General features: G+C 30.8%; 1 protein-coding gene across 4 annotated transcripts in view; it reads left to right on the top strand.

Moving 5' to 3' along the window:
- The window catches only part of LOC148604446 (sodium- and chloride-dependent glycine transporter 1-like), a 28,125-nt gene that overhangs the window by 14,402 nt on the left and 3,299 nt on the right, over positions 1-10,424 (top strand). For all 4 annotated transcript variants that reach the window (XM_088551151.1, XM_088551154.1, XM_088551153.1 and 1 more), the window contains exons 8-14: positions 75-199; positions 724-836; positions 5,331-5,462; positions 5,870-5,969; positions 6,370-6,470; positions 9,170-9,340; positions 10,051-10,213. In XM_088551151.1, coding sequence (XP_088407277.1) covers positions 75-199; positions 724-836; positions 5,331-5,462; positions 5,870-5,969; positions 6,370-6,470; positions 9,170-9,340; positions 10,051-10,213 — 905 coding nt within the window. The remainder of the gene's footprint in view (positions 1-74; positions 200-723; positions 837-5,330; positions 5,463-5,869; positions 5,970-6,369; positions 6,471-9,169; positions 9,341-10,050; positions 10,214-10,424) is intronic.

The raw sequence follows: 10,424 nt of genomic DNA on the forward strand, positions 1-10,424 counted from the left end.
TTTGTACCACGAAATATCAAATATTTATGTTGCTCATTCTGACGATTTTATGGGGGTATTGAATTAATTTTCAGGGATGCAATGTTGGTTCCATTAATTAACTGTGGTACCAGTATATTTGCTGGCTTTGTAATATTTTCTGTTCTGGGATTCATGGCACATACAGCCGGTACTACCGTAGACCAAGTCGTTAAACAAGGTATAACTCTTTATTTGAATACTTTTAATTTGACACACATTTTATCGGGAACAATTTATATATTAATGTCACAATTACATAACAATTGCTCAGTAAACTCTACGTACTTGCATATTCAAGATTTCTAAATAAAAAATACATGTAATTATTGTTGTTTTTTGTGTATGTGAGTGCAATTTGTACACCATCAAGGTTATTTACTGATAAGAACAGTAGATGTTGTACAATGGATACAGACCACTGTCCACCACACTACTGTTGTTAACCTATGTGTTTTTTAGCGTTAAAATACATATTGACAACTGCTTTCGTTTGTGTAATTCCAGACGTGAGCAGCACAAAAGTGAATAAATACTTAATTCTCAGAATAAATTCAACGAAAAAATCATATTAAACTAGGGATTTATGATTTCATCATTTTTGGTACGTTTATCATGTTGGCACCGAGGCTATATATATATATTTTTCATTTTATCGGTATATGATAACATAAATACTTAGTTTTTATTTGTTTTATTTGCTAGGTCCTGGTTTGACCTTCGTTGCCTATCCAGAAGCGGTGTCGAAATTGCCCATATCTCCCTTGTGGGCAGTGCTGTTTTTCTTGATGTTATACACTATAGGTTTAGACAGCCAGGTAACCCATCTTTCCTTCCCTCACTTATCCCCCATCATCTTATTCAATACAATACGAGAAATATTGAGAACCCGTGAAAATGTATTATATTAAAGTATTGCTTGCAATAGTGCCTCTAACACCACAAATATTATTTTTTTTACATTATTTGATATATTTTATTTATATATATCTGGTCACTTGCAGCTTATTGCTTGTCTCGTGGTTAACTAATATATATTATAATACCAACGAATTTACAAATGATGTTTTTTTAAACTCCTACTTGAACTTGTGTTCAAAGCATATTGACTTGACTTATTAGTTAATTAAACACATTGTTCTTCGATATAAACTGTCTTTTTAGGAACAAATTTCTGAAGTCTATTTTAAGATTTGGTAATTTTTATCTGAATTGTGTGCGTCATTATTGCAGGCGTTATATGTTATAAATACTATAAATAATATATTTTTTATCTGGTTGTATCTCACTTGATTGCTTTGATAAATGTTAGTCTGATACAGATTGGCAAATCATATTTATTTATACTTAAATTATGACATTGCTTTGGGTTAAAGTTCAATAAAACATTTTAATTCATATCTTTAGTAGCATACTAGTATTAACAAATGTTCATATGTTATTCATTGTTTGCAAGTAAAATGAATTCATGTGAAACTATTGCATGATTCTTCTTTCATTTTGTGATTTGATGTATCTTTCCAATATAAAATTTGGAAATATTTGGCTTTAAAGAGATTAATGATTGATTGAACACGATCTCTTTTTTCAGTGTTATAAAAAGTCTTGTAGGGACATTATGAATTACATATAGGACTGTGAGAGCAGTCTTTTTTGTATTTCATATGATATAATTGAATTGATACAGGTTAAATATAGTTATTTAGATTTCGTATAGAACTGTAAAGACCCACATCGGTCAGCACTGCTTTAATTGAAAAGCATACAAGGAACTTTTCTTGTTTTAATGACTTAGTCTTTCTTTTGTGACTTTGAATATTTTATAGTAATTAATAATAGTTGTTGTCATTTATTCCATTCGAAAAAGGAAGAATTGGTTTTGTAGTATTCATGCACTTCTTGTTAAATGATAGGGATGAAAAATAATTTGAGATATTTACATTGATTTCTCATGGCAAGATATATAGCACAAAAATATACCCGAAACGAAATCTTAAATCTAAAATTCGCATCGTTCCAGATAGAAAAAAAATTATATCATACTTTTCATCATAATACTGAGAGTGATGCATATAGAAACTTCAATATGGTTATACAATTAAATTAGAAGTGTAGTGTTACCTGAGGATTTAGTTGTAAAGGTAATATTTCATTGGAGTTGGAATAAATTACTATATCATAAATTCATTTTCATGAAGATTGCATAGATGCAGTATTTCCATTGAATTGAGAGAACAGAATTGATCAAAACACATTGAACAGTTGCTCAAAGGAGAAATGGATGAGCAAGTTTCTAAAAATGATTATTTCTAACTGATTTCTAAAAAGCTTTCAAAAACGAATTGTTGTAAATTGATAGGCTACAAACGCATTTAATGCTAAACTAATTCGTGCATAAACTATGGTAATTGTTGAATAACCAGGAAGTCCAACATGTTTCTCTGAATGTTTGGGCTTAATAATGTTTTTTGCGATAGTTTCTCAAAATTGAATACTTAAGTACTAATAAAAAATGGGACACTACCAGTAGCGATTCATAGGTAAGGAAAGCCCACCAAACAAAAGATGCTTTTATGGGTCTACATACACCGTCTTATTACATAACTATAGCCCTTTCTTTATATATATTTGTATTTTGAAAGAAAAAAAAACTTACGTTCGTCTCCTATATAACCAACCAAAGCAAGAACGTTCGTTCTCCGCGAAGAACGAATTTCATGTATAACTTAAGTAATTTTTATCTCTTAAGTGTAACAACAGGTTATGCGGCTTGTAAATATTTCGTAATAATAAATAATAATAGTGTGGCGGATTTTTTCAAGCATGGATTACCTCTTGTCGAATGTTTATAAAAACTTCACAAAATTATTTTATTTAACACGAAACTTTTCGATAGGACATTTTAAATGTTTCTTGTGACTGTCGTTGACCGATTATGGCCAAGAATGATGTGCTCTTTTTATTTTTATGTTTTGTTATTTCAAGAGCCAAAGAAAAACTCCGGATCAAGTAGATTTTTGTAAATGTAATTGTTGTATTATTTCATAAAAAATTGAATTCAATTGATGTTATAATTATACCCAATGGAAATGACAATATTTTGAGTAGCTGTAATTTGGAAATATTGGCATAAGCTCAAACATAGTAAGATAAACCGAGTGCGTTTCGTTGTTGACCGAATTATGTGAATTTGATATGCTTAACGACTTCTTGATCAAAGGTTCATTGTTTAAGACCTTGAATAACCTTTAAAGTTTCATCGGCTATGTTTAATGCATGATAAGAAAGACAATAGTTTGTACGGTTTGGTTTATTAACTGTATTGTAGTAAACATATACCTTAAAACACTGAATGGTGTTTTATAATCATGTTTATACAATTTAGTTACAATATTAATGAATGAATGACCTTTTTCTTAAGGACTGTTTACTATTTATATTGATAATGTTTTCTTTCGAGATCTTCGGTTACTTGCATTGTAAAGTACGACTTACTATTGTTAGGGTTATATCATTGATATGTTTGAACAACTTGATATGTAGTTCTCTGTACTTTGCTAATCTGTATCAGTATATTTTGGAACTGTTCTCAATAATTCTCAGACCTTCTTCTTGGACCCGGTATAATATACAATTGATTTAATATCGGGTACATAACCTGATCGAAATTTTTTGCTAGTGATATATGTAATTTTAAGGGTTCTTGCTAATATCATATACTTATATTTATAGGTATGTAAATATTTGTCTAAACCCCTGGAAAAATAAACCCGCGTACTTTATTTTTACAAATCTAAACCGATACCTGTGATTTCTAAATAATATTAAAATCGAATTTGTCATTTAATTGATATAGAAATACACTTGTCAGTACACGGATGCTCGTCATTACTCCAGCTTTGCATGTCCTATAGAAGTTGTTACTTGCGATTCATTACATAATTATACTAGAATTCTGAACCTCGTGTGTGTTTATATTATACTGAATGACAAAACTGGAAACATGTCCTAAAATCAAGGTGTTTAAGAACAAATGTTAACTTCTTTTATACCAAGTATAAAAGTAAAAAGAAACACTAATTCGTTTACATCAAACATCCTTCTTAAATTTCTTAATAACAAATTTATATTTTTTAAACCATTTTCCACCAAAAAGAAAAGCAAAATTCAGCACCGATAGTATTGTCTGCTATTGTTTTGCCTTTTCATATTCCTTAAAATTTAACTTAAAACTAGTATAAACAAGTTGTTATTGGTATATGCAATCTTGATTAAAATTCTATTCTTTCAATGTTTTTTTTGTACTTTTTTTTCTTTCTTTTTTTTCCACTTTTTTATTGTTAGTATATTTTCATTAATCATTAACCAGAAATGATATGCTTGTTGTGCTTGATTAAGTTCTGAAAACAAATTATTTATCAAAGTATGGGCAACTTTTGGGCTACATTACTAAATATGGGCAAAATGTAGGGCAAAAAACTTTTGGAAAACGGGAATAATAATGACCATGCTCTTTAATTCTTCAAAGACAGGTGAAGCAGTTACATGTCTGGTGCGTTGACTGAGGACAGCTTACAACGTCGCCAAATAGGTTTTTATTGTAGTAATGAGGTATTAGAACAAAGAAAACTCACACCAAACTGTACTAAATCATTCTTAGGCTTCAACAATTTGCGATTTGGTCACATTTTATATATAAGCTTGGAACTTTGAAATTACCTGAAATGCCATTATTATTCATTCTTTTTGACACAGTGGTGGATACTGTGATTAACATCGAAATTTTTGGAGCCTTGTTTTATACACATATAAAAATAAAAATGAGTGTTTTATTGTTTCATCATTACGTATTATAGTCATAATTCCCATGTGAACAATGGCATATGCTTACATATTGCTATAATAAAAAACTGTTTTGTTCATAAAACGTTTTTGTTGAATTTAATCAAGAAAATTAAGTATATAGCTAGTTTTCTTATTCTAGCTATCTTGTTTATATGCCATTGTTATTAAACTTTAAAGATTCATTCTCTTTTTTTTACTTTTCAGGAACATTTGTCCCTTTTTCCTTATCCCTCTTTAACATATTTATCCTGTAACTTTTTTTCAGTATTAGTAATTTTTTTCATATTATTCAAGTATTCAAGAATATTTAACTTAACCAGAGCTTTTGCAAAGTAAAATTCATTAAACAGTTAATTGATATATTATATACTTCGAGGTAACTTGAGTCCCAGTTCTTTTGTAGGTTAGTTTTGGAAAACAGTGTCATATGCATACAAATTTCAATGTTGATTTTTTTCTACTTTTAGTTCGGAATGTTCGAAACCTGTATAAGCTCATTTATTGACGAATATCCACATTTACTGAGGAGCAAAAGAGTGATTATAGCAGCAGTTGGATGTTTTGTTGAGTTTTTATTGGGATTGCCTTGCATCACGCAGGTACCGTTTAAATTATACCATGTTTTGCTCTTCTGGTTGGAATATTTTATTCGGTTTTATTCATTGTGTATTTAGATCGTCTTTATTTCCTGTTTTCATGTTCAGGTTATGTGCTTGGATTTAAATGTAAATGAATTGTACCATTATTGGCCTTTCGGTATTTTTGTTTTGTCGATATGTGGAAGTTCTAGCACCTAAAAAGGAAACAATTTGAACAAAATAGATATGAATGAGTATTTTTTTCTTATATTTAAGTACTAGTATATTCAAATGTAGACTTATGTCTCTATGGTGCCTTTTTTTCTCTGTTTGTACCTATCATAAACACTAACAATAAATAAAAGAGAAATACACGCAATTGCTAAAACAAAAAAACACTGAATGTAAGAAACTGTTTTTTTTTTCAGGGAGGTATTTACGTTCTACAGATCATGGATTGGTATTGTGCTAGTTTCTCCTTAATGATCATTTCTCTTTGTGAAGTTTTGGCAATTTCTTGGATTTACGGTAACTTGAATTTTGAATACATGTATGTAAAATGCTTAGGGTCTCCTCGTCTTACGATTCTAATTTTGATATTTAGTGTAAAACAAAGCACCCAACATTTATTCGTATAGAATAAGTAAGGTCAATTAACAAACTAAATTGCAAATATTGAATACTCTCCTAGACGATCTTTTAAATGCTTTTGAAAAAAAAAATGATATAATACATTGTAAAAGATCGTTATTTTATTTTTTTTACAGTTTTTTGACATTTTCCATAATTTAAGTTGATATTCAGTCTTCTTGGTTTAAAACAAATGAAGTCTCATGACACTTTAAACTAATATATTCGTACTATAATCTTTGGCAAATATGTAATTTAGACAGAATTCCATAGTAAATATTCTTTGGATTTTTTGCAGGAACCGACCGATTTTACAAGGATATTGAATTGATGATTGGTTACCAGCCGCATGCCATTTGGAAGTATATGTGGCGGTTTGTAACTCCTGGAGTAATTACAGTAGGTGTCACAAGCTCCTCACAGTGGAAGACGTTCGTTTTCTCTCCTACTAACCGCTTCAGACAAGCCTTTCGAAATTCATACCATACCTCATAACGTTGCGCAAAACCATTCACTTTTCCCCTACTTCGCAAGATTCTTGCATTTTCTGGGAGGACTGGCTGTAGTGTATAGATTGGATTTCGAACGTCAGCTGCTGTTCGGAGCCTGGGTGTTACAGTCAATTTATTTGATATGCATAATTTAAACTCCTGAAAGGACATTTTCTCTGCACACAGCATCCTTATGGAATTGTATGCAGAGTTAGAATACTATACGGAAATAAATGTGCATATTGTTAAGAATTTACTTTTTGACAATTTTTGTTTAAGATATGTTATGAACTTGGGTGACCTTAAACCTACTGCCCAGTATTATATTTACCTCTTCTCCGCCTTTATTCTTTAACGTTATGTGGACTACATGTAAAAATGTTATTTTTCATCTTCCTTGTTGTGTTGACAAAGCAAGTTTTTTTTCTGCTTAAAAACACTTTCTTGGGCGGGAACATCAGCTTCTTTAAAGACGTTTCAGTTATTTGTTAGTTCTACCAATGGCTTTTCACTAATAAAATAAAATCTCTATTCATGAAATGAACACCATTTCTTAACACAAGAAAGGGTAACTTTGTAATACTTGTATCTGTATATCGACTTAACGTTGCCTTGTCATGGATCTGAGGTTTTGTTTGTGGCAGAGATACTTTTTAAGTGATTATAAATTTCGTCTATGTAACTTGATTATATTATCCTATAATTAGAACTTTAAAAAATTTCTTCTTCACCTTGTCCACGAGTAAAGCCCAACATTTTATAGATATTTAACATCATCTGAAAAGACAATTTTCAACTGCTTTAATTCAGATGTCGTTAATGTATTCACTGTATCTGTTTTGTTCTAAAATATATTCGTTGTCATGATCAATATATGCAATGTATTCGAGGTCGAGAATTGATTAAAATATGGTAAATAAGTATATTGTAACAAAGATCTGACCATATGGTCGGTATGTTTGTTTATTTAGTTGTTTCAAGGATGAAGGGTCTAATAAAACTCTCCTAAAAGTTATATTAAGCTAAACGATAAACAAAATCAAGTGCATGGCAATTCTTATTATTGATACCTTTAATATGATGAATGTGAAACTTTTTAACGCTCCCGAAGAAAATTTAATTGAAAACAACTTTGGTAATTTTTGTCAGCTCGATTAGATATATTATACTTATAACCTTCAAGTATGGTAAATTTTGTAATGATATATATTTATCCTAAAGCATTATACTAATTGTCATGGTCTGATATGTCTTTTGGCCGAAATGTCCTGCATTCACAAGGAATTATTGGTTGTCATGATCCGAAATGTCTTTGGGTCGAATTGTCCGGCATTGGTTTACATATGGTTCTTATAATTTGCGAAACGTCTTAAATGATATCATTTATTGTATTTAGTTCCACTTCATTCTGTTTCATTTTGTATAGTTTAATTATGTTTTTATTACGATTTGATTCGTTTTATCGAGTTGATTCGTGTCAATTCTTTCTTTTATCGATTATTTTCGTTTCATTTTGATTCGTTTTCGTTTCGCAATTTTTTATGACCCGCGAGTTATGGGTAATATTGATTACGTAATTTTCGTTAACATCTGGGCGCCATACTACAGACTATAAGGCCAACCCTATCTTGGAAAAGCTATGATTCGATTTGTATTTAATTATCGAAACTAGCAAATATTTTCGGAGACTGGTTTTGCTCTCAATCGCACATGTACAAGTATGCGCAAATGAAGCTGTCATTAAGCTATTTTTCAGCTCCTGAAAATGCAGGTACAAACCGGATATTGATGCTTTTTCTTGCCATAAGTATACAGAACCAAGTTGATAATACAACCGTAAACGCTCACTGTGGGAGCGTATTAATTAGTCAAACTACTTATAATGTACTGTCAACAGCATTCAAGGATAATCAAGGAAACCAAGATTCTAACGGAAATCAAAAGAATGTAATACAGGGACAAAGACTCGGACTTCACTAAAACGTGGGAGCATGGACCAGGTGCACCGGTAGGGTAAACATCCTCTACTTCTCTAGAAACACCCGCCGAGCTGCTCATAAAAGTCAAGTCAAGGATAGACGAAAGATGAGAGGAAAACTGTGATACGTTGAACAAATCAATTTTATGGTGCAGATAGATACACCGTAATGACCCACGAGTTCATAGTGACGAACCTCAAGACTATCTGCATGAACTTTATAATACCTACAATTAAATCTTTATGATAATGTCCCGTAAAGAATCAATATCAGATGACATGTTTTCTCTTTTTGTCACTAAGATATGCCACACCATTCATATTTAATTGTTCTAGGGCAAAACCATTTTAAAAACATACATTACTTGATATTGATAGATTTACACGTGGTCATCAATATTATGGAAGGTTATCTGATATGAAAATAAAAATTTCCATTGAGTTAAAAATGTCAATCAACAGCAGTAACATGTAGTACATATGCTTTAAAATGGCATTTTGTTATTTATGTCAGTTATTAAAGATCAACTGTTGTAAAACGATCACAAATAATATGAATCAAAATCATCATATTCTCATTATAGGGTCATAAATCATGTTATTTAAATTTACTTGAATTTCAATTACAGGGCATTTGGTTGTTTAGTGTAATAACTCTAGGACCTGTCACATATGACGATAAGAGCTACCCCATGTGGGCGATCGTACTTGGTTGGATATTAGGAATGGCTTCACTTGTTCCAATACCTCTTATGATGGTTATACAAATTTGCAATACGGGCGGAAAGAGTTTATCAGAGGTATATTTTTATCACAGAAAATAAATGATGATGTACATCAGTAAGTTTCATCAGCATCAATAATTAGGCTCCAAAAAAGGGAAGATAGAGTCTGATACTATTTTTTTCTCCTTTTTCACCTACACATTTAAGGTTAATTCTATTTCTTAAAACCTACTAAAGATGTTAAGAATTACCCTGAAAACAGTAAATTTCATATATGTATCATTTGTACATGTAGAAATAACAAAAGTGGCTTCCTTGTTATGGTTTTAGTTTGAATCAAAATGCCGTAATACATGTATTTCCAATAATAAAATTCTAAGACAAAAGGAAATCTCGTACCATTAAATTGAAATTGCAAACGAACTCGGTTGTGTCTGAAATTCAATGTAAATTTCGAATCTTCGACATGGATACAGTACATGATATTTAGTCTATATAAAGAACAATTTTATCTTGCCCAATATAGGATGAGCTGTTCTGTAAATGTTTATGTGTAACTGGCTCATAATAACATTTAATCTAGAATTTGTGAAAATGTGTTTAACCTGTCAACAAAGCTAAGAGACATAATGTATACTACTTTACCACTTAGAGTATTATTCTTGGGATAGTTATAAAAACTTGGTACTTTACCTGAGTTTGATAGAAAGTTCAAATATCTTTGTCAATTGTTAAGATAAGATTATCAAAACTAATTAATTATAACGATGTAAATTTTTTTATAGAAAATACGATATTTATGCAAACCGGCAAAGAACTGGGGTCCAAGTCAAGAGGAAGATAGAGAGATGTACATCGCCTCATTATCTAGGGACACGCATACATTTTCAACACTTGATTTTCAATTGGAAGGGGAAGAAGCATTATTACAGCATAAACTTAAAATTGGTAAATATACAAGAGTAACGTATACCGTATACAGTAAAAGCGGACTCTGGATAAAAAACAAAACCATTTCAACTTTTCAAGCTCCGAACAACGTCTGACATTCGAAATTCACTCTAGACGCTGCAGACAGCTCTCTCAGAAAATGCAGGAATCTTGCAAAGTCGGAAAAAGTGAATGATTTTACGCGACGTTATCCGATTGTCAAGGACGT

Source organism: Perna viridis, chromosome 10 (assembly GCF_037379345.1).
Source record: "Perna viridis isolate PV_CMFRI_1.1 ecotype Kerala chromosome 10, ASM3737934v1, whole genome shotgun sequence".
Taxonomy (NCBI): Eukaryota; Metazoa; Mollusca; class Bivalvia; order Mytilida; family Mytilidae; genus Perna; species Perna viridis.